General features: G+C 41.2%; 1 protein-coding gene across 1 annotated transcript in view; it reads right to left on the minus strand.

Annotated features, from left to right (window-relative positions):
* The window catches only part of CLSPN (claspin), a 28,531-nt gene that overhangs the window by 3,226 nt on the left and 1,138 nt on the right, over nt 1-24,167 (minus strand). Inside the window, exons 2-21 of the mRNA XM_082615303.1 lie at nt 21,783-21,891; nt 20,810-21,258; nt 20,023-20,184; nt 19,271-19,348; nt 18,866-18,938; nt 18,191-18,299; nt 17,423-18,003; nt 13,045-13,236; nt 10,755-10,996; nt 9,630-9,808; nt 9,464-9,528; nt 8,331-8,530; nt 7,545-7,699; nt 6,106-6,332; nt 5,462-5,573; nt 4,074-4,149; nt 3,518-3,621; nt 849-1,013; nt 616-737; nt 239-366 (exon numbers count right to left, since the gene is read on the minus strand). Coding sequence (XP_082471429.1) covers nt 239-366; nt 616-737; nt 849-1,013; nt 3,518-3,621; nt 4,074-4,149; nt 5,462-5,573; nt 6,106-6,332; nt 7,545-7,699; nt 8,331-8,530; nt 9,464-9,528; nt 9,630-9,808; nt 10,755-10,996; nt 13,045-13,236; nt 17,423-18,003; nt 18,191-18,299; nt 18,866-18,938; nt 19,271-19,348; nt 20,023-20,184; nt 20,810-21,258; nt 21,783-21,891 — 3,528 coding nt within the window. The remainder of the gene's footprint in view (nt 1-238; nt 367-615; nt 738-848; nt 1,014-3,517; nt 3,622-4,073; nt 4,150-5,461; nt 5,574-6,105; nt 6,333-7,544; nt 7,700-8,330; nt 8,531-9,463; nt 9,529-9,629; nt 9,809-10,754; nt 10,997-13,044; nt 13,237-17,422; nt 18,004-18,190; nt 18,300-18,865; nt 18,939-19,270; nt 19,349-20,022; nt 20,185-20,809; nt 21,259-21,782; nt 21,892-24,167) is intronic.

A 24,167-nucleotide genomic window follows, 5' to 3' on the forward strand; every position in this document is an offset into this window, starting at 1 on the left:
GCAGCGGCTGCCGCAGAGCGGCTGGGCAGGCTCATGGCTGCTGAGCCTGCGCGTCCGGAGCCTGTGTTCCGCAGCGGGAGAGGCCGCAACGGTGAGAGGCCCGTGTACCGCAAAAAAAAAAAAAAAAAGTGACAGCGATATATTGCCCAAGATTTTGACGACTATCATGACAAGCTGGGTGACGGAGTGACCCTCATAAGTAGGGTCGGAATAGAAGAATTTCTTGCAGGCTTCCTACCTGATCCCGAAGCCACTGCTCTCGTTCAATTCGCTCCTTCCTCCATCTGGCTTCCGTCTCATCAAGCTGTTCTTCAGTCTGATCATCATCAGAGTCTCTGTGGAACAAGTCCATCTGGGAAGCATCATCTGAAGCAAAGAGTTAAGGCTATTAGCATTCTGCACTCCCCACAGGAGAGGGTGTCTCAGCAGACACAAGTGAACCCTTTTCATTTACAATATACTGACACAAGCTTTTCCTATCCATTAATAGAAAATAAAGGTCAAGGCAAGGTCCTCCTCCACAGCTGCCTGCTAGTTTGGATTTCCTCTTGCTGTCTTAAACTGGACAAACATGTACCTTGTACAATTTGCTTCTAAAGGCAACAATCAAAATACCTATGTTTTTCCATCGGAATTTCCTCATTCGTCCAGGACCATCACTGTGCAGGTCCCCATCAGCAAGGTACCTTTCTTGGTACAAACGTAACTGTCGCTTATCATCATCCAACATTGTTTTCCTACAACAGGAGAAATATGGTGTTCAAAACCAGGACTACTCTGGCTGGTTATAGGGTCTGCCTTAAGACACACCCCATTCATTATTCAGAAGGGCTTGCTGGGATACTGACATGTGTATTTTCTTGATCTGACTCTGCAGTTCCTCATCAGAAGGAAGTAATTCATCAATTACATCCTCTTCATATTCATCAAGCTCTTCCCCATCATACTCATCTTCACTTCCCACGTCACTCCCTGACACCTCTGCCTCATCCTCCAGGTATTTCTTCAATCTCCTGGAAAATTGAAAATTAGAAAATACAACAATGAATATACACACAGCAATGAGAAAAGCAGAACACAGAGCCATATCTAATAACAATAAGATTAAATTAATAATAATAATACATTTTGATAATACTTAAAAGTCTATTATTTAATATATACCGTGTGCCAATAACTGTGCTTTGGAGCATTACTGCGTTATCTCAGGGAGGGGTATTGTTATTCCTTTCAATTTTCAGTTGAAGGAACTGAGACTCAGAGGGTAAACAACTTACCAGTGGTCACAGAGCTGGGAGGCAGCAGAGCCTGGATTCAACCTAGGTTGGTGACTCTAAAGCCAGAACTCTCAATCCCCTCTATATATTTGGGACATACCTGCCAGAAGGTTCAAACTATTTTGTCATGTATTTAAGCTTACCAGCTTCAGGAGACAGACTAGAGAGAGTATAGTATGGAAAGGTAATAGACTGGGGTCTTCTTACAGCCCGCCAAATCTTGACCCTCAAGTTAGAGGTATGATTGAAGCTCAGAGTTAGTAGTAATCAAAACCACTACAAGTTAGTTTTTCTGACTTCAGCTCACATTGAGAACAAATCTGCTGTCATCTGAGTTCAAAGTGCTGTCACCTATGGTCACGAGTGGCAGAAGCTTGATGGCTTTCTGAAGGCTGGTTTTTTTTAAAAATAAATTTATTTATTTATTTATCATTTATTTTTGGCTGTATTGGGTCTTCGTTTCTGTGCGAGGGCTTTCTCCAGTTGCGGCGAGCGGGGGCCACTCTTCATCGCGGTATGCGGGCCTCTCACTGTCACGGCCTCTCGCTGTGGAGCACGGCTCCAGGCACGCAGGCTCAGTAGTTGTGGCTCACGGGCCCAGTTGCTCTGCGGCATGTGGGATCCTCCCAGACCAGGGCTCGAACCCGTGTCCCCTGCATCGGCAGGCAGACTCTCAACCACTGCACCACCAGGGAAGCCCCGAAGGCTGATTTTTTATGAAAGACTTCCATTATTATTTTAAAGCTGAGTTCCTCTAACTCCTAGGGTTCCTGAAGAATTCCTTCAGGGGCCAATAGCCACTAAGCTTCTCAATCTTCCCATCTACCCTCCTTGAGCAGTTCAATTTTTAGCTGCCATTCTTTATAAGATTTCATTTGAACAAAGGACTCTATAGTTAAATAAGGTTTAAGAACCATTGCCTTAGACTAAAAATCTATAGATGGCCCAAAGCTGTATGCATAGTTAATTTGACAGGTGACAAATTAGAAACCCAAACTGATCTCAATCGAATGGAATGATGGGCTAAAAACAACAAAATAAATCTAATAAGGATCAATATGATGCCCTATATTTGAATTCCAAAAGTCATTCACAAATAATAAAATGTGGAATAGCTATTAAAATGGTTCTTATAAAACCTTCAATATCAAGGAAAAAAGCTTACAGATATGGTAAGTAGGAAAAAAAAGCAAGATGCAAAATTGTACATACAAAAAAAATTGTACAGATCTCAACCACATAAAAATATATGCCTGAAAAAAAGTTATGAGGTAATAATAACCACCACCACCACTTTCAAAAATATCCTGGACGGCGGACATGGATGACTTTTTTTTTTTGGCTGCGTTGGGTCTTCGTTGCTGCAAGCGGGCTTTCTCTAGTTGCGGTGAGCAGGCGCTACTCTTTGTTGTGGTGCGCAGGCTTCTCTCTGCAGTGGCTTCTCTTGTTGCAGAGCACAGGCTCTAGGCATGCGGGCTTCAGTAGTTGCAGCACTCGGGCTCAGCAGTTGTGGCTCTCGGGCTCTAGAGCACAGGCTCAGTAGTTGTGGCACACAGGCTCAGTTGCTCCGCGGCATGTGGGATTGTCCCGGACCAGGGATCAAACCTGTGTCCCTTGCATCGGCAGGTGGATTCTTAACCACTGCACCACCAGGGAAGTTCCTGGATGACTTTTTATTTATGTCTTTCTGTATTCTTTGAAATATTCCAAAATAAATGGCTTACTTTCATGATCAAAGAGACAACAACAATATTAAAAAAATAAAGGGGGGTCATTTGCTTGAGACTAGGATGAGGAAAACCTGGAATGACAGTAATTCATAGGAAAAAAGACATGGGGAATTTTAGTCATCTACTAGATCCTCAGGATCTACAGTGACTCAGCTCTTATGCTCTTTGGTTACTTTATAAGTAGTATGCAACCAGAACAAGGGATGTGGTTGTACCACTATATACAGCGGTAGTCAGATCACTCCTGAAGATAAAGAGAGTATCCATACATGTGAAGAGTCTGGAAGCAATGTCACGTGAGAAACAGCTGAAGAACTAGGGATGTTTAGTATAGGGATCACTTGAGGAGGACGTGACCATCTTTGAATTCTCAAGAGATATCACGTAAATGGATTTTATTCAATCTGTGTTAACCACAAAAAGCAAAAATAGAACCAGCAAATGTAGCAAGCTACAACTCAACTGTCAGGAGAACTTTCTTGCAATTGAAGGAAGGGACATAACACCTACATTTGCCTTTTCAACTTCTCGGATTGCTGCAGGAGGTCTTCCTCATCACTATCTTCATGGTCTTCTAGTGCCGGGTCTTCATTGTCAGAGTCACTGTGCTCATCCTGCAAAATCATATAGTATCACATGCAAGGTTACACAGAATAAAATGTGTCCTCAACTAAGACAGGAATTTATAAACTTCTGCCCAAACATTTCATTCTAGGAAATTGCTTCTGATAACATGCCAAACAGAATTCTCAAGAACTCAAACTACAGGGCTTCCCTGGTGGCACAGTGGTTGAGAGTCCGCCTGCCGATGCAGGGGACACGGGTTCGTGCCCTGGTCCGGGAAGATCCCACATGCCGCGGAGCGGCTGGGCCCGTGACCCATGGCCGCTGAGCCTGCGCGTCCAGAGCCTGTGCTCCGCAGCGGGAGGGAGAGGCCACAACAGTGAGAGGCCCGCATACCGCAAAAAAAAAAAAAAAAAAAAAAAGAACTCAAACTACAAAACAAGCAAACAAAGCAGCAATACATGGAGTTCAGTTATGATTACTCTGTCCCCTTCAAACTCACCTCATCACTATCAAACTCATTATCATTTGGGACAAGCTGAAAGTCTCCAAATTCCTCCTCTTCACCTTCTTCTTCCCTAAAATGCAAATCAACAAATCAATAAACAAGTTGAAAGCAAACTACAAGCAGTCAGCCAACTTAGGAATTGAAAATATTTTATAGCACCAACAATCTCTTCAAGAAACAGGAAACGAGATATCTTGCCTTTAAAAATATTTTTTAAATTGTGATAAAATACACACAACATAGTTTACTATCTTAACCATTTTAAGTGTACAGTTCATTAGTGTTAAGTACATTCACATTGTTATGCAACCAACCTCCAGAACTCTTCATCTTACAAAACTAAAACTCTATACCCTTTCAATAGCAACTCCCCATTCTTCCCTCCCCACAATCCCTGGCAACCACTCTTCTACTTTGTGTCTACGAATTTGACTACTTGAAGTACCTCATGTAAGTGGAATCATACAGTATTTGTCTTTCTGTGACTAGCTTACTTCATTTAGCATAATCTCCTCACAGTTCATCCATGCTGTAGCATGTATCAGAATTTCCTTCCTTTTTAAATGCTGAATATTATTCCACTGTGTATGTATCCACTTGGGATGCTTCCACCTTTTGACTATTACGAATAATGCTGCTATGAACATGGGTGTATAAATATCTATTACAGACGCTGTTCTCACTTCTTTTGTGTACATACCCAAAAGTGGAATAACTGCTGGGGTGAGGTAGTATCTTATTATGGTTTTGATTTGCATTTTCTTTTTTAAATAAATTTATTTTATTTATTTATTTTTATTTTTGGCTGTGTTGGGTCTTCGCTGCTGCGCACGGGCTTTCTCTAGTTGCGACGAGCAGGGGCTACTCTTCATTGCAGTGCGCGGGCTTCTCATTGCGGTGGCTTCTCATTGCAGAGCACGGGCTCTAGGCACGCGGGCTTCAGTAGTTAGAGCACACAGGCTCAGTAGTTGTGGCTCACAGGCTCTAGAGCACAGGCTCAGTAGTTGTGGTGCATGGGCTTAGTTGCTCCACAGCATGAGGGATCTTCCTGGACCAGGGCTTGAACCCTGTGTCCCCTGCAATGGCAGATGGATTCTCAACCACTGCGCCACCAGGGAAGCCCCCGCATTTTCTTAATTATTAGTGATGTTGAGAACTTTCATGTGCCTTTTCTTGCCTTTTTTTACCCTGTTCCCCACCAACTAAATGAAAGCATTATAATTTCCTTACTATGCAAATATGAGACTCAAAAAGACTGCAAGACTCTCAGACAGGATATGAAGCCCCTAAGATGACCATTTATTCCTGAGCCCAGAAAACTTACCCCAGTATTTTATCAGAACACCAGACTTGCCAAGTTCCCTCCAATCACTGAGACTCACCTGTCTGTTGGGAAAGAGCCTGAGCAAAGAGCAAGTGCTTCTTCCATTGGATCACCCAGACTGCTCTCCTTCTCCTGCTTATTTAACTCTGATGGAGCCAGAGTAGAGACATCTACAGCACAATGAAGAAAAAGATTTGTCACCAAGAAATGACAGCTTTATCCTCTCTCCCCAGCCATCAGAAGACATGCCGGCTCAACACAGTTCTAAGGTAAGCTTGCCAAAAAGAGCTCACCATTCATTCATTCATTCAGCAAACAAAACAAAGATCACAGCTCCCAAACAGCTTACATTCTAGCAGAGGTGTGAGGGGGAGAAAGGGGTGTGCAGGTGGAAGTAATAAGTTAGCATTTATATGAAATTTTCTATGCAGCAGATACTGCTCTAAGCTTTGCAAATATATTAGCCATAAATGACAAGTCATATGGCCAAAGCTAAAGCAGTTTTAAGTTGATACCTCACCACTCTAAGAAAGTAACAGCTCTAAATGTCAGGAGCTAAGCAGTGAATTCAACCTATGCTCAAGAATCCACCACAGCTCTGTTTTCTGTGAACTTCTCACCTGAGAGTAAGGGGCATCTCTTCAAGGACACTGACTTAAGATATTTGGCTGTGGTGAGCCTGATGCTCTGTTGGATAATTACCCTGAGAAGTAAATTTTCCTGAACAAAGATCCAGAAGTTCCTCCATGTTCTCTTTCTTGTCACTCTTCCTGGACAGAGGTTTTTCAGCCTGAGATGTGAACTTTCCCGTACACAAATCCAACAGCTCATCCATGTTGGCGTCCATGGCGTTCTCATCCATACTGGCCAATGGCAATCGAGGCTTCAAAGCTTGGTACTGATTCCTGTGGTTTCTAACATTTAAGAACCTACAAGCCCAATGAAGAGTGTAAGAAATTCTCTAGGAAAAAAACAAAGTGGTGGGTGAAAAGCCCAAACTCATCTCCAATACCAAAGTTAGAAGCTGAATCTGAACCAGAAGACAAGAGTGTCACACTTTAGCCTGTGACAATCTAAAGAGGGAGGGGGAAGTTTATGAAAGAATAAAGCCTATTCAAAAGATAAAGGGTATGGGACTTCCCTGGTGGCGCAGTGGTTAAGAACCTGCCTGCCAGTGCAGGGGACACAGGTTCATGCCCTGGTCCAGAAAGATCCCACGTGCTGTGGAGCAACTAAGCCCGTGCACCACAACTACTGAGCCTGTGCTCTAGAGCCCACGAGCCACAACTACTGAGGCCATGTGCCACAACTACTGAAGCCCGTGCACCTAGATCTCGTGCTCCACAACAAGAGAAGCCACCACAACGAAGAGTAGCCCCCACTTGTCGCAACTAGAGAAAGCCCATGCACAGCAACGAAGATCCAATGCAGCCAAAATTTATGGCCATGTAATGTGCCACAGAAGTGTCAATTCTCAATCCTATCCAACAATCCTAACATAGTAGGATGGATGCAGAGAAATCTGATGACCTTATAAGAGCTATGCATGTCATACAATGCAGAAATTGAAGGATCAGAATGCCAGCAAGGCTATTTACTATTTTTTTTTTTAAATAAATGTAATTATTTATTTTTGGCTGCGTTGGGTCTTCATTGCTGTGCGCGGGCCATCTCTGGTTGCTGCAAGCCGGGGCTACTCTTCATTGTGGTGCACGGGCTTCTCACTGTGGTGGCTTCTCTTGTTGCGGAGCACAGGCTCTAGGCGCCTGGGCTTCAGTAGTTGTGGCTCGCAGGCTCCGTAGTTGTGGCTCGCGGGATCTAGAGTGCAGGCTCAGTAGTTGTGGTGCATGGGCTTAGTTGCTCCATGGCATGTGGGATCTTCCCAGACCAGGGCTCGAACCCGTGTCCCCTGCATTGGCAGGCGGATTCTTAACCGCTGCGCCACCAGGGAAGCCCAAGGCTATTTACTTTTAATTTTCTAGACAGACTTTGTTCAAACGTGTGGAATGTAATACTAATGGTCTGTACACCTCTTTCTCAGAAGAGAAAGCACAGATGGAGCGACAGAAGCTCACTTTATTTTTAAACGAAATTAAGCAGTACCCAGCACCATCCACCCACAGAAACATAAAACTACCTACCCATCTGCATCCAACAGTTGGCTCTGAGTGTCATCTTCTAAACAGAACTGGAAGTCTCCTGCTCCTAGGAAAAGTGTCTTAGGCTCTGGGGAGGCGTTATACAGATCCTGGGAATCCTCTATGGGAAGTGAAGGCTCAGACAGCTTTCCTGAACTCTGGCACCAAAACAAAACCAAACAAAAACAAAACATTTTACAAATGTCATTCACTGTCATGACAACAACAGAAGTTGCTATTTGTAAAATTTAATCTACTCTCAGGCAATTGCAGTTGAGGAGGACAATGCATAGCCAAGAGGAGCACAAAGAAAAATATTTTCAAGAAAGTAAGAACCTTGGATGAGGCTTGTTTTTAATACACAAAGAGGGGGACTTCCCTGGTGGTGCAGTGGTTAAGAATCCGCCTGCCAATGCAGGGGACACGGGTTCGAGCCCTGGTCTGGGCAGATCCCACATGCTGCGGAGCAACTAAGCCCATGAGCCACAACTACTGAAGCCCATGCTCCGCAACAAGAGAAGCCACAGCAACGAGAAGCCCGCGCAATGCAACAAACAGTAGCCCCCGTTCCCCGCAACTAGAGAAAGCCAGCGTGCAACAACAAAGACCCAACGCAGCCAAAACTAAACAAATAAAATAAATTTATATATATATATAAAAATACACAAAGGGGTGGATTTTTTTAAACTAAACATACACAATGTGGTGGGAGTTGTTGGCTTGGACACACTTCATTAACAATGTGGGAAGCAAAAGCGGAAGGAGATTAGAAAACCACTGCCATCTTACCTTAGAAGCTGAGCTGACCAAACTGGCTCGAAATAGTCCAGGGGAAGGAGATCTGAATCCTCCTGCCGTAGGGAAAAGACTGGTCCCACGGCCTATTTGTCTGTTGCAAGGCTGATAGGATGGAATTGTGGAGCCTATCAGCTCAAAGCTGCTATTGTGGCTGCTCTCCTTTGTCAGTAATGAGCATGAATCATCTTCATCTAAAGAGAAATAACTTTTAAGTGCATGATTCCAGAAATAAGTTAGATTTGTTTAGGAAAAAGAGTTGAGAATGAAACTGTCAGGTAAGACCCATTGGCAAACCTCTCAAGTTACATGTTCCAAAACATTACATTAAAGGTCAATTACGGGGGCTTCCCTGGTGGCGCAGTGGTTAAGAATCCGCCTGCCAATGCAGGGGACACAGGTTCGAGCCCTGGTCCGGGAAGATCCCACATGCCGCGGAGCAACTAAGCCCGTGCGCCACAACTACTGAGCCTGCGCTCTAGAGCCCACGAGCCACAACTACTGAGCCTGCATGCCACAGCTATGGAAGCCCGTGTGCCTAGAGCCTTTGTTCGGCAACAAGAGAAGCCACCGCAATGAGAAGCCCGCGCACCACAACGACAAGTAGCCCCCATTCACCGCAACTAGAGAAAGCCCACGCACAGCAACGAAGACCCAACGCAGCCAAAAATCAATAAATAAAATAAATAAATTTTTTTTTAAAAAGGTCAATTATGGTACTAAGATAACATTATATAATCAGGGTTTATCACTGTGAGCTAAGTGACACCTGAAAGTTCCTGTCTTTCTGCCTAATGCCTATGATCATTCTCTCCATTATCCAATCACTTACATATCTTCCTTTGATCTACATATGATAGAAATGTTTCATGTTTCATTCAATGAACACATAGTCACTAAGGACCTATTACATGCTCATGGTCAACTGTAAAGAAACTGCATGTAAGTTTTCAAAAACTGGACCAAGAAAAATATTCTAATTCATAAATTCCTGTCATTGCCACAGGTAAGACTGGGAAAAGTCCACTAGGGTTCCGAAAAATGGAACCTTAAGGAATTGTAGTCCTTAAGCGTCAAAGCTGGAGGATCAGAGAAAAGTCACGTTCTACGAAAGAGTCACTACTTACCTAGTTTGCTAGGTCTTTTGCCTGAGTTTTCATCTATTTCTGATTTTTCTTCACTAGCAGAGTAACTACAAAATAAGAAGGTAAATTGTTTGAGTATCTGTTTCTGCTTCCTACTAGAGGGGCAAATACCAGGGAATCTTATCTTTCCTTAGAGAGAATTACTTACCCCATCTTGGAAGAGTTGTCCTTAAATAGAAGGAAGGTAGAATCTGACAAGAGAGGCTTGGGGACAGAGAGAAGGCCAACTGCCTTGCCAATTTCACCATTGCCATCATTGTTTTCTTTATCCATTTCTTTCTCATCTTTGGTTTCTATTTCTTCACTACCGAGAAGGAATTCTGCAATCTTTACCAATCACACAACCCCAAAACAGAATAATACAAGTCAAAAAATTTACAAGCAAACACACTGTCAGCCTGAAATATGGCTGCTTAGTTACAAGTCACATCTTAAATCTGAAAAGGTAAACCTGAAGGAAGCTCAGTCTAACCATTATCATTAACACAATTTATGCTAACACTTCTAAAGCTCTTTTATACTTATGTTACTTTACCTTTACCCTCCCCAAACTGCCACAAGATCATGAAAGAACTGGATTATCATTTTATTGAGTCAGTGAAAGGTTACATGATTAGCCTGAGATTGCAGGACAACTACTGACCTCCAACCAACCACAAACTATGACATCCTGCCCAGTTCAGCCACGGCTTTCCTCTTCCTTTACCCAGGGTTAAACATTAACCCGTTCTTTTAAATGACTCCAGTGTTCAAACAAGGACGATTTTCTTTTTTCTAATACCAAAAGTCCTATCACCATCTGTCTTCTCTAGGTGGAAAACAATACTATAGAAAAAGGGCAAGAGGCCCTTCTACAAATATCTTCCTCAACAAAGAATAAAATTAACTCAGGAAGGTCTCGGGCTGTCTGAGAATTTATTCCAGACCTCAATTTGGCCAAGGTTAAAAGTGCTTTTTATTCTGAATAGAGAAACCTAAATGAACAACAAAGATAAAATCTCTATTAATACAAAGCCATTTCGATATTAGCATGATGGTGCAATATGCAAACCAACAGGTAGAAGCCAAGGCTATGGCTCTGTGAACTGCAGGTGTTCCCTCGTGCTGAAAGGACTGAAAGCACTAATATTTAAGTACATATGAGCTACATTTATCTCTGCCCCTGAAATCTCTTATACAATTGAACATGCTCATTATATTCTTACTCAAATCTGATTTTCTCTCTTCCTTATTCATCATGACCTAGTAACAAAATCACATAATTGCCAGAAACCTCCTGATTGCCTTCTTCCTCCTCTTCCTCCTCTTTTGCCTCTTCTTCCTCCAAAGCTTCCTCTCCCTCCTCTTCTCCGTCTTCCTCGGACTGATCCGTCATTTCTTCCTCCTCCTCCTCCTCTTCTTCAAATCCATCTTCATTATCTAACTTAAGTAATGCTTGGCGCTTTTGGCGCTCCTCAGACCTTCGGAGTTTCATTGCCTCTTGCAGCTTAGCTTTCAGCACCTGAAGCTTTTCCCCTGAACAGAAATATGAAGAGATGCTTTAGACGTAATGACCAACTACACACTACAACAACAAAATGTCTACTTTAGGCAACTCCAGAGGTGTTCTAGACACATCCCAAAAGGAAAATCAGAGACCTTAGGAGTCTAGGCTTTTGTTATCTTAACAAATGGAGAATATCATGAATTGAGTGTAGGAGATAACTTCCATAATTATGTTCTACACCCTGGGATAATATATTACAGAGATTATAAAATTATTATTTAAAAGGGTAAAAAAAAAAAAGATGGGTGGGGGAGTGGGCCTTCAAAAGTCTATGGTTCAGAAGCCATGAAGGAAAATATTGATACATTTATCCACATTAAAGAAAAAGAGAAACAACTCAAGAGTAAAATGGGCAAACGATATGAACTGGTAGTTCACAGAAAAATGAACATATATTGTAAATAAAATTAAAATAATGCTTAAGGGCTTCCCTGGTGGCGCAGTGGTTAAGAATCCGCCTGCCAATGCAGAGGACACAGGCTCGAGCCCTGGTCCAGGAAGATCCCACATGCCGTGGAGCAACTAAGCCCATGAGCCACAGCTACTGAGCCCACAGGCCACGACTACTGAAGCCCGTGCACCTAGAGCCCGTGCTCTGCAACAAGAGAAGCCACCGGGATGAGAAGCCCATGCACCGCAATGAAGAGTAGCCCCCGCTCACCACAACTAGAGAAAGCCCGAGCACAGCAACAAAGACCCAATGCAGCCAAAAATAAAATTAAAAATTATTTTAAAAAATAATGCTTACCATCCCTTCTCATTACAAATACAAATCAAAATAATGATACCATTTTTTATATATTTGGCAAAAATTTGAAGGCTTGATAATATCCGTTATTAACCGGAAGAAACAGGAACTCTTATACACCATGATTCAGAGTGTAAATCGGTGCAACTATTTTGAAGGACAATGGGAATGATATATATATATATATATTTTTTTGACTCACTGATTCCACTGTAAGGAATTTTGCATCAAAATTTACTAACATATATGTGATACTAGGATGCAATATTGTATGAAACACCAAAACTGAAACAAACACAATGTCCATTAACAGGAGTATGGTTAAACAAATCATGTTATACTTGCACAAAGGAATATCACGCAGCTGTTAAAAAAAAAAAAAAAGCCCCCAAAGCAATATGTGTATCTGAACTCTTGAGTTAGGTGGTCTGGATTAGGCTGCTAGCTCTACTACTTACTAGTTATATAAATTTGCACAAGTTGTTTAAATGTTTTGTATATCAGTTTCTTCACATATAAAATAAGGACACTAATGTTATTTGCTGTAAAGCACCTAGAGCAGTGCCTGGCAGAGAGTATAAGTGTTCAATGTCTCTCTCTCTCACTCTCTCTCTCTCACTCTCACTCAAACACACACACACACACACACAATGGCATATGCATATGAATCTTCCCAGAACACACAAGAAATTGTTAAGTTACCTTTGGAAAGACTAAGTTTTCATTTTATGTCTTTTCCTCAGTGTTTTGATTTTTTTCTATGTGATATATTACTCGTATTTTCAAAGTGGGAGTGGAAACAATAGACCTGTCCCTAATACTGATTACAAAGCAGAATGCACAGTATGACTGCATTACTGTTTTATTTTTTAAACAGACATGTACTGTCTGTTTAAAAAATACATGTAAAAAGTTTAAAAGGATATAACACATGGTTACAGAAGATGTCTCTGATAGAGAACTGTAGAAGTTTTTTGTTTATTCCATGTATTTTCTACAATGGATACTTTTTTTTAAACAATAAGACAAAGGCTAGTTTAAGAAATAATTCCTCTTACCCACCCCACACAACTAGGTAATGCTACACACATGAATCAGGCTAGAGGTACTGCTGTCCCATCTCCAAAGTCTCCAAGGAAAAAGATTCTATAACGTTTCACTGTAGGGTCTTCAGTAGCCATAAAGACCTGCCAGAGTACAAAGAGTGAGGCACCCATCCCCGCCCCCAGCCAAAAAAATAAACCAAGAAACCCCCATGAACACAAATACCTGGTTTTGTGTGGCTAGCTCCATCTAGCTTCTCAGCTGCCAAAGTCACAGGTACCGTATCTACCTTGAGCTCTTCCTTTCCATCAGTGCCCACATCTTTCACTATGATGTTCACATTCACCTTCTGACCAGCCCTGGGTTTGGCTGCTGGATTAGCATGCTTCCAGAAACGCTGCTTCAAGGCTTCCAGTTCTAAACAAAACGCCAACCAGTATGTCAGTTTGCCTTTAAGATTCCAGTTAAGAATTACAAGCTGTGTTTTTTAAGTTCAACAAACTTGTAGGGAAAAAAACACACACAGAGAAATACCAAAATCTCCTTTGCTACCAACACCTGTGTCCAATTCATATAACTTAAGCCAAACTAATGGACTGCTGCAACTTCCTCAATATACTTCAAAACTCATTTTAGGGTAGAAATTTACAATGAAGTTTCTAAATATGTGCAATTCCTCAGGGAGATCAGCTCGGTGCTTTGTGACCTAGAGGGGTGGGATAGGGAGGGTGGGAGGGAGACACAAGAGGGAGGAGATATGGGGATATATGTATATGTATAGCTGATTCACTTTGTTATAAAGCAGAAACTAATCACTTTGTTATAAAGCAGAAACTAACACACCATTGTAGAGCAAGTATACTCCAATAAAGATGTTAAAAAAATAAAAATAAAAATAAATATGTGCAATTCTTTTTTTAAAAGTATTAAGCTGGTAGAAAAAATACCATACTCCTCAATTATTCAAGGGCTTAATTTCTCATGGGTTTCAGTCTCCTTTTAAAAAATTCCCTTCTTTGAACATTTCACTGCTTATTAGCAATCTCACTAAATACGAGTAAGGTCAATTTAAAAAATGGAAAAAAAATAACAATCAATGCAATGAGTGATGTAAGTCAGCGGCAGGACTGGAAAAGTTTCTTTGTGAAAATTTTACAGATATAATCCGTACAATCAGAAAGGAAATCCCAGTTAGAAGTGGTCCCTGTACCACACGCCCAACTTGTATATAAACAGGAATATGAATACACACACACACACATGTAGTATGAGTTCAATGGTCTAATAGCAACAGGGCCTTTCCCTTCTTCCCCACTGCTATTGCTCAGAACTTTCTTTCCTTTCTCCCTCAGCTAGCTGTTACCTCTCTCACTGTTTAACAAGTCAATCATACCATAGTGGGATCCGGTGTAGAAGAGCTGACAGAAAGGAAAGGAGAGGAAGAAAAGCTCCTTTGGGGTTGAGGGATGCTGGCTCTTTTCACATGCTGTGCGTTCTCTTCCATGATAAAATGTCCAAGATACTCCAAGTTTGGCTCTTTTTCTAAAATGCGCTCAAATCATACTTTAGTAGTTTTGTGCTTGGCATGTAGATGTGGGTTTTCCCTCCCTAGAGAGTCTTAGTAGAAAAAGAGAAGAACTGGAAAGAAACCTTTTTATTCTGAGTCCCTAACATTATTTATTAGTAGAAAAAACCCAATTCCAAAGGATGGCATGTTTACATTGCAAACCAAAGAGTAGGGAGAGAAGCTGTAAGTCTGCATCCCATTTTATATTATTTCAGTAAGGTGGAAGCAACAGGTAGTGGCAGTGGAAAGGGAACAGAAATAGGCAGCTCATCACTGGTGCCAAAAAAATAAAAGAAGTGGAAGGGGAGGAAGCTTACTCAGGACCTTAAATAAGAGTGAGGCAGGAGTTGCCTTCATTCTTCTGGAGAAAGCCAGGTCCCTCAGAACTCTTCATCCCCCAACCCACTGGAGCACCCCTTTTCCTTGCCCTTTACCACGTGACTCAACCACCACCCTCCTCACTATACAACCCCTGGTCAAGCTCCTCTCCCTCCATCGTCTCTTCCCAACACCTTTCATCTCCTCTCTAAGTGAAAAGTCTCTGCTCCAGCTCATGTCTCCACCTAAAAGCCCTGCATGATCTGGCCTCTAGTCACCAACCTCCTTGCAATCTTCACTTCAGCTAACCAGAGCTTTCTCTTGTCTTTGTGTCTTTTGTAGCTCCGTCCCCTCCACCAAGAAAGCCCTCCCTCACCTCTCTGCCTTGGTATCTCCTACTCAGCTTTCAGGACTCAGCTCAGGTATGAGCTCCTTTCAGAAGCTTCCCTGACTCCCTGTGAGGAACTTTCTCTAGGCTCAAAGTATGCACAGCACTTAACATCCAATTTTTCTGCCTGTTACTCCTACTAGGCTTTAATTTCCTTGTGAGAAGGGACTACATCTTACTTGCATACACAGCACCCAACACCATGCTAAATAAAAGTTTACGGCATGAATGAACAAATGTTGATCCTAACTTCATATATTATGAAACAGGCTGATCTGGAAACCCAATATCCATGTCAAATACTATTTCTGAAGGAAAACATATTCTGAGTTAAAAATAAGTGCCTACTATGAGCCAGGCATGGTGCTAGTTCCCTGTATAAGCCAAGTGTAATGTTGGAAAAATTACCCAACCTCTCCAAACCTCAGGCTCTTCATGTGCAAAATAATATCTGGGGCTATGAAAATTAAGAAAGATAACTAATAAAAAGATCTATCAGTGTCTAATATAGTAGGTATGCAAAAAAAAAAAAAGGTTTCTTCCCTCTTCTGTTTCTCAGTCTGAGACTGTTTAGAAAACTTCTAGTCCCATATAACAAAATTTCACAGTATTAGTATAGTAAGTACTCAAAAAGTTCTACCGCACCTTTTAGTCTGAGACTATTTAGATAACTTCTAGTCCCACACAACAAAACTTTCTCTCCCTGTTCTGGACAACAGCTTATTTCCACGCTTCTTTGCTAACAGAGCTATGCTAGTTGTTACAAAACCCTTCCACCCCCACCAACGGCTCTGGTCAAACTGACTTACACGTCCTCCCAATATGCACCACACAGAGCTCTTTCTGTCCCTTCTAAGAACGTCCTTCTCTCCACTTCCGCAAAGTCCACCCATGCAATCAACAAAGACTGATACTGTGGCTGACCTAGCACCTGCCGACCATGTTAGTTAATGAAGGAGTCTTGATGTAAATAATTTCACTGATAATAGAAAAAGCAGCCACCATTTGAGCGTTTCTTTTTTTTTTCTTTTTTTTTTTTTTTGCGATACGCGGGCCTCTCACCGCTGGGGCCCCTCCCGCTGCAGAGCACAGGCTCTGGACGTGCAGGCCCAGCGGCCACAGCCCAGGGGCACAGCCGCTCCGCGGCATGCGGGATCCTCCCGGACCGGAGCACAAACCCGTGTCCCCCGCATCGGCAGGCGGACCCCCAACCACTGCGCCACCAGGGAAGCCCTGAGCGTTTCTTTATGCTATCCACTTGTATGCATTATTTCAACAAATCTTCACTAAAGCCCTGTGAACCACATAGCATTATTTCAGTTTTTTAAAAAGATGCCTTGGAGAGGTCAAATAGCAGACTCAAGTTTAAACAGTGAGTAGTGTAATCCAGATTCAGATCCCAACCTTGCTATAGAGCCTAAGCTCTTAATTATCATATCACATTGCAGAGGAGGGAACACCTAATTTTACCGACATGTCAGGAAGTCTACCCAATGTGGGTAATACTTGATTTCTCTCTTGAAGGATCATTCATTCATTCATTCATTCATTCAGTAAACATGGCTGCCTACAATGTGTCATCCACTGTGGAAGCACGGGGGACAGAGTAAGGAACAAGCCAGGAGATCCCTACTCAAGGTATAAAGGGGAAGGTAGTGAACAAGCAATTACATCCACTTATTCTTTAATCACCTACTGTAAGAAACTTATCCCTCCTCTTTACTCCTATGATTCTTTACTCTAAATGTTTCTTTCGGCAAAGAATACTCTTCCCTTTTCTCCGTGTTATTTAACTTTTTCCAATTATCAGTGACACATGTTCATGATAGAAGATGTCACCTCCTTGTATTACTGTTATTTGCCTACTTCTTATCTCCCTGGCTAGAGCATAAGTACCTTAAGTGTAGGATAAACGTCAGATTTCTCAAGTATGCCTTACAGCAACTTGCATGTAGTGGATAGTTTAATACTTGTTGAATGAATGAAAAGGAAAGAAATTCAGTTTTGCAGACAATTTGCTGAACCAAGATATTTCTAACTGTGAAAAACTGAATAATGCTTTTATCAAAGTCATACCGTAAAACAACAGCAAGGTACCCTGCTTTGTACATTAACTATCAACAGGTTTCCATTTAAACAAGGTTTAGAACATTCTAGTACCCTGCCAAGTGTATCTAAATGATTTCTATCTGCTATCTGGTACATCTGTAGAATAAGACCATGTGTGATTATTTGTTTCTCCTGTATTCCCTGTCCTCCACAGTGGCAAATGCTAGAAAGCTGCCAGAACAAATCACTCTAGAGAAGCTCCTCACAATTCAAAGGATTACCTCTGTTGGTTTCAGGTTCTTCAAGTATCACAAAAGAATCTTTGTCAGCACCCAGCCGAGGCTGAATGAAAACATCTACCCCCAGTTGCTTCAGTCTATCCACAGTGAACCTCCTCACTTTTTCAGGTGGCACCACTGCTGCTGATTTAGTTTGCTGGTGGGGCTCTTCCACCTTCTCATCTGCTTCTTCTGTTTTTTTCAGGCCTTCTTCTTCCTCCAGGGCACAAGGTTCAGGTGCCACAAGCCCTCCAGCCTGATACTCCTCACTGTCCTTATTCCCAAGGAAGCTGCATTCCTGTTGTGCCACCGAGATGTCCCCAGGTGAAGGTCTAGCATCACTCTGCTCCTGTTTCTCGGGAATTTCTAGCTCTTCACTTCCTGTCAAATCCTTATTGCAAGACTCATCTGATCCAGCAGTGATCTGGGGTTCCTTTGAAAGTGCAGGGAGTGCATTAATTTCCATTTCATATCCTGCACCTGTTGTCTGCTCAGAATCTTTGCTATGGTGGTCACTATTTATCTCAGTTGTATTTTCAGTGTCTGTGATTTCTTTGTGATGGCTTGCCTGATACTTAGATGACCTAGAGAAGGGAAAATAACCTGGAGTTGAAAATTATCCTAAACGTGAAACATTCTTATCCCTTAGTACGTAATGAATCGTTTAAATCAATTTTAAGGAAGTGAGGAATCTGAACTCTTTACACCAGGTGTTTGCCTCAAAACTGAATATTTATGAAAATTATAATCACAAGGAAAGAAGCTTCTTACTTCAGTAGTGCCATGGCATTTCCCTGGCAAGTGGGCCGGGGTTTACGTTTGAAGAATTCATGAACAGTTTTATTCTCAGGCATATGATATGGAAGATTAAGTGCAGACTCTATAAAATGGAACAAAACAAGCAAATACATATACTGTACATTCTGAAATGTCACTTTACAATCAGTTAACTAAACAACCAAAGCCATCCCCAGAAATAGAAAACAATCCTGCCTTTAATAAAAGCAGGATCCAACTACAAAAAAATTCCCTGAAGACCAGTGGCTTTTAAAACTAGCTGTGAAATCAAATTGATCCAGTAATTTTTTAAAAATAGAGATTCTTGGACCTCATTTCAAGCCTACTGAATCAGAATTTCTGTGGGGCCTAAGAATTCATAAATTTGAAAGGTTTGTAAAAGGGATCCTGATGCAGCCAGGCCATAAAAAACCCTTTAAAAAACTCCCTCATTACCACCACTACAGTTCCGGAAATTTTCTCAGTTTATACTAATGTTCCAGGGGCTTCAGAACGATGGCCATTCATCAAGATCAATTCTAAACTTGATTATTATAATCTCATTCATATTAAGATTGTTAAAAGAAAAGGAAAGTCCCCAACATCCAAGTTGAGCTTACAAAGAAATAATGTGATTTGCCTCAGTGTTTACCATACAGGGTTCTTTACCTCGAATAAGGCGCTGAGTCTCACTATGCAATTTTTTTAATGCTTCCTTACTTAACTTGGCTGCTTTTCTTTCCTTAAAGAAAACAAAAAGTGAGACTACATTAATGCTATTATCCAGAAAGACTGATAGATATTCATCCCTTAAAAGTCTGCTCTCTCCAAGAAAAGAGGATGGAGAGGGAACAGTAAGCATTAGTAAGATCAAAACAATATAAACTTCAGGAGCTCATTTATTTGCAAGTCTCATAGAATTAATTCAATCCAATTCATATTTGTGTCCCTACTATGTACAAAGCAATATCCTAGGAATCAGGGTAATACGATAGACACAATAAAGTTCCTGAAAAACCCACAATCTCCTGGGAAAAGAGCTCAACATGACAACTATATAGGGCTCTATGTCACCTTCCTCGTGGTGCCTTTTGATAACTCAGTTTCTTCTTCAAGTGAATAGACCTCACTCTCCAAAGATGGTTCCTTTTTCTAAAAGAGAAGATTGCAAATGGATTAACAGGGAAAAAAATTAAACTGACACAAGAGGATGTTGCTTACGCAAAGACTGCTTTTGCACTACAACATCACGTCACACTATATTAATGATAAATCAATAAGTATCAAATATAAAATGTTAGACACACAGCAGCCTCTAATGCCTAGAAAACACATTAGTTGTCTCCAATGGGCCCTCATTTCTTACACCTCTCTATTACATCTTTCCCTAAGGAGGGACAATGACTTCCAGGAAGCTAATCTCAGGAAGAATGATTATGCTTCCAAACACTCAGGACAACGATGCTTTGACTGATGCTTCTCTTTGATACCCTTCCTGAAACCCTATAGGTTCATTTCCTAGAGGCCATCAGATTATAAAATTTACATCTCTGACCCCTTTTTTACCTGTTTCTTACAAAACATAAAGTATCTTACTTTCCTCAACATTCTTATTAGGGGAATGAAAATACTAGTTCCCAAACAAGGTAGCACGTCTATCACTTGTACTGCATAATTCCAAAATTAACAGCTGAAAAACTTAAATCAATTGACATGTGTTTTTCTTCAGTTAAAAAAAAAAAATTAAGGTTCCAACAGTAAATCAGAAAACAAAGCAAAGGTTAGAAGCAGTGGGTTAGCTCTAATTGCAGTCATCTTTTACTTGCCTTGTGCTTTTTTACTTTGTTTTTCACAGCTGCCCTTATTGATTCTAATGACTCTTCATCTTCTAATGCAGAGTTATTTTCCTCCTCCAACCCAGTTTCAAAAAGGTCTTTATCCACAAGTAGACAGCCACTGTCATTAAATAGCTGTTTCACATCATCTTCCTGGGTAACACAAAGAAAAAGCAAGATCCAATCATTTTCAAATCCAATGTTTTACAACAGCATATAGCAGTTTGCATCAAGACAGAAAAAGCTCATGCTTCATCAACAGACAAGTATATGGCATCCGAGAACATTATCACTGGTTCTTAATCCATAGTCATCCTTTGAAGTCCATGCTGTGATTTTACACAATTGTCCAAAACTAACTTAATAAATAGTACACTTGTTTTTGAAAAGTCAATTAAATACTTCATTAAGCAACTAGCTTATAAAATTTGAGAATGGTTTTTCCAGTTAGCAAACAAGACTTTTGACTGATGGAGGCATGAAAAATCCCATGAAAGTTAATTTTCATCAGATCAGAAACAGCAAAGAATAACTCCACGTGCTCACAAAGAAAATCAGAAACCCATTTATTTGGAAGGTGTCCTCTCATATCCAAAATGGAGAATGAGACCAACAGATTTGAAATCACATACCTCATTGCAAGACAATCAACTCGAAGGTATATCCTGAGTGCAGAAACAACCTCAAGGACTAAAAGCAACTTTTTTTCCTAAAAGCAACTTTTTCTAAAACATTAACCTGCCTTAGAAACAGCAAATTATTCTTTTAAATGTACCACCTCATTTTTTGTTTCCTTCTTTTTCAGCTGCTTAATTTTCTCCATCTTTCTCTCCTCTTTCTCGAGTCTTCGCTTTGATTTTACTTTTGCTTTTCCTCCAATTCCTTCTTTAGCATGTATGGGTTTTTTGGAAATCTTTCTGTCAACTGTAAAATCCACAGAGTTTTCAGGTTGGAGACTCAGCTCTAAGCAAGGTGTCACTTGGGTTTCAAGATTTTCCTGACACAAAGACTCCTCGATGTCACTCTCATCACTGTTCATCAGAGTTCTGTAAATCCTTCTGGCTTTTCCATTTTTTCCAGCATGTAAGTTCTCCTTATCTTCCTCCTCTATATCGTCATAGGTAGTTTTCTCTGGAGAGGCATTTGTGCCCTCTCGTTCAGAATCACTCTCTTGTAGCACCTTCCTGCTTTTCGATTTCTTACTCACAAATATCTCTTCATCTGAATCTGGAGGAAACACAATTTTTTTTAGAGTCTACCATCATTGGCCTTCTTCCTAGTCCCCGTACTCCTCAAAAACATATCCAATTATCCAAGTGATATATCACCTTGTGAAATTATGTAACTAACACTAAGAACTGACTGTAGCAAAGCAAATCTAAAACTATATTTTGAAAAACATTTTCCCTGGAAAAATATCTCTTACTAAGAAATGTAATTATATATATTACAATGTGTAAAGCTGTTCTGATCCTTCTGGCAGATGTTAAAAGTCCTTTTATTATAGGATGAATGCATTCAACCAGGCAATATGGTATCTTCTAGACACTTTATACATTCAATAATATAATAGAAATGGTTATTTTCAAAAGGGTCCAAGCACTATTATTTTGCTTTTATAATAAACAGAACAAACAAGGTTAAGCATTAATAATTTAATAAATCAGAGAATAATGAAATTAATCCAGTCCCCTTACAACCCAAGCTGCCACATTCTATTCCTAAAAATAAAAGTACTGACTGTTACAAACCTTGTTCACTCAAGAGCCCAACTGTTTCACAGCTGCCCTGTCCACTGTCTGAAGGACTATCTGCTTCTTCTTGTGAAATGAGTTTTGAATCATTGATTTCTAGGTGAACCTAGAAAATGAGAATATACTTTGTATTAACCATCAGGTGACAGAAAGCTCTAAGTACATAAAGATACACAAATTATCATGGGATCATCAGGATGAAATAAGGAAAAACCAATACAGTGGTTTAACAAAAGGATGACATTAAGAATTACTGGACATGGGTTTCCCTGGTGGCGCAGTGGAGAGTCCGCCTGCCGATGCAGGGGACACGGGTTCGTGCCCCAGTCCAGGAAGATCCCACATGCTGCAGAGTGGCTGGGCCCTTGAGCCACGGCCGCTGAGCCTGCACGTCCGGAGCCTGTGCTCCGCAACAGGAGAGGCCACAACAGTGAGAGGCCCGCGTACCACACACACACACAAAAAAAATACTGGACATGGGCTTCCCTGGTGGCGCAGTGGTTAAGAATCCGCCTGCCAATGCAGTGGACACGGGTTCAATCCCTGGTCCAGGAAGATCCCACATGCCGCCGCAGAGCAACTAAGCCCATGAGCCACAACTACTGAGCCTGCACTCTAGAGCCCAAGAGCCACAACTACTGAGCCCATGTACCACAACTACTGAAGCCGCACACCTAGAGCTCGTGCTCCACAAGGGAAGACCCCGCAATGAGAAGCCCACGCACTGCAACGCTCGCAGCAACTAGAGGAAGCCCGCGCGCAGCAACAAAGACCCAACGCAGCCAAAAATAAATAAATAAAATAATTTATAAAAGAAAAAAAAGAATTACTGGACAAAAAAACAAAATTCATTGTTCACCTTTGAAGGATATTATAGGACCAACTCTTTGAGTTGTGGTAAATAAATTTAAAGAATCAAGCACTTATTGCATTTTACTGTGTGAACTGTTTCTCAGTGTATCCAGATGACATGATAAATAACATCACCGGCAATCCAGATGTGGGAAACCCTATAGGACAAACTCTGTGGTTTCTTTAACAGTAAACTGCAAGAAAAAAGAGGGGGAGGGGGACTTATAGAGAGAGTTAAGATATTTACACACACACATATCACCGACTGCAATATGCAGGGGCCATGTTCAGATTCTAATTCAAACAAACTGAAAGTATATGTATGAGTCAAAGAAATCTGAACACTGATTAGTTATTTAATATCAAGCAATAATTCTAAATTTTTTAGGTATGGTAATAATATAGTTATCTTTTTTGGAAAGCCCTTACCTTTTAGAGATGCATGATGAAATATCTGTGGATGAAATATGTGTGGAATTTGCTGCCAAATAATCCAGTAAGGGGGGAAGTGGGTGGGGGTATAAATGAAACAAGATTGGCATGATTTGATAATTGTTGAAGTTAGGTGATGGGTTCATTATAACAGCCTTTCGATGTTTATGTCTGAAATTCAGCCCCCCCAAAAAATTTTTTTAAGTCACAAGTGAAAAATCTAAGGAGACGGGGGTATGTTGGGTGACTTGACTAGTTAGTGACCACGCTTAGTTCATAGAACTCTGAATCAACTTATTAATAAGGGGGAAAATACATCTGCAATGTAATAGGTCACAAGGCCTCACCCTAATGGTTTCTCAAACAACTATTAAATTGATTTGAATATTTAGTACAATTATTAAAATTATAACCAAAAATAACACAAATGGAGGAATATCAGTGAGGATCATGATGTATATGCTGATGATCCTCCCAACAATGGAAAGCAGTAAGACTATTTGTGGATATGGAAACTGAGTTCAGGTAACCACATTGCTCAATACATGGTAATACTCTTTTTTTTTTTAATATAGATTTATTTATTGATTGATTGATTGATTGTTGCATTGGGTCTTCGTTGCTGCCCGCGGTCTTTCTCTAGTTGCAGCGACCAAGGGCTGCTCTTCGTTGTGGTGCACAGGCTTCTCACTGCGGCGGCCTCTCCTGTTGCGGAGCACAGGCTCCAGGAGCACGGGCTTCAATAGTTGTGGTGCGTGGGCTCAGTAGTTGTCGCTCGTGGGCTCTAGAGCACAGGCTAAGCAGTTGTGGCACACGGGCTTAGTTGCTCCGCAGCATGTGGGATCCTTCCGGACCAGGGCCTGAACCCGTATCCCCTGCATTGGCAGGCAGATTCCCAACCACTGCACCACCAGGGAAGCCCCATGGTGATACTCTTAATCACTGTATTCTTGGCAATCTGCAGCAGAACCAGCAAGTCAGGGCCAGGAACAGGGTGAGGCTAGAAGGTCTCAAAACACTCAGTAATCAAGATATTTTAGTGCAATATTAAAATAAAAAATCGAATGGGCAAATTATGACTCATGAGGTCAGCTGCTT

The sequence above is a fragment of the Mesoplodon mirus genome (genome assembly GCF_964341445.2).
Source record: "Mesoplodon mirus genome assembly, chromosome: 3".
Taxonomy (NCBI): domain Eukaryota; kingdom Metazoa; phylum Chordata; class Mammalia; order Artiodactyla; family Ziphiidae; genus Mesoplodon; species Mesoplodon mirus.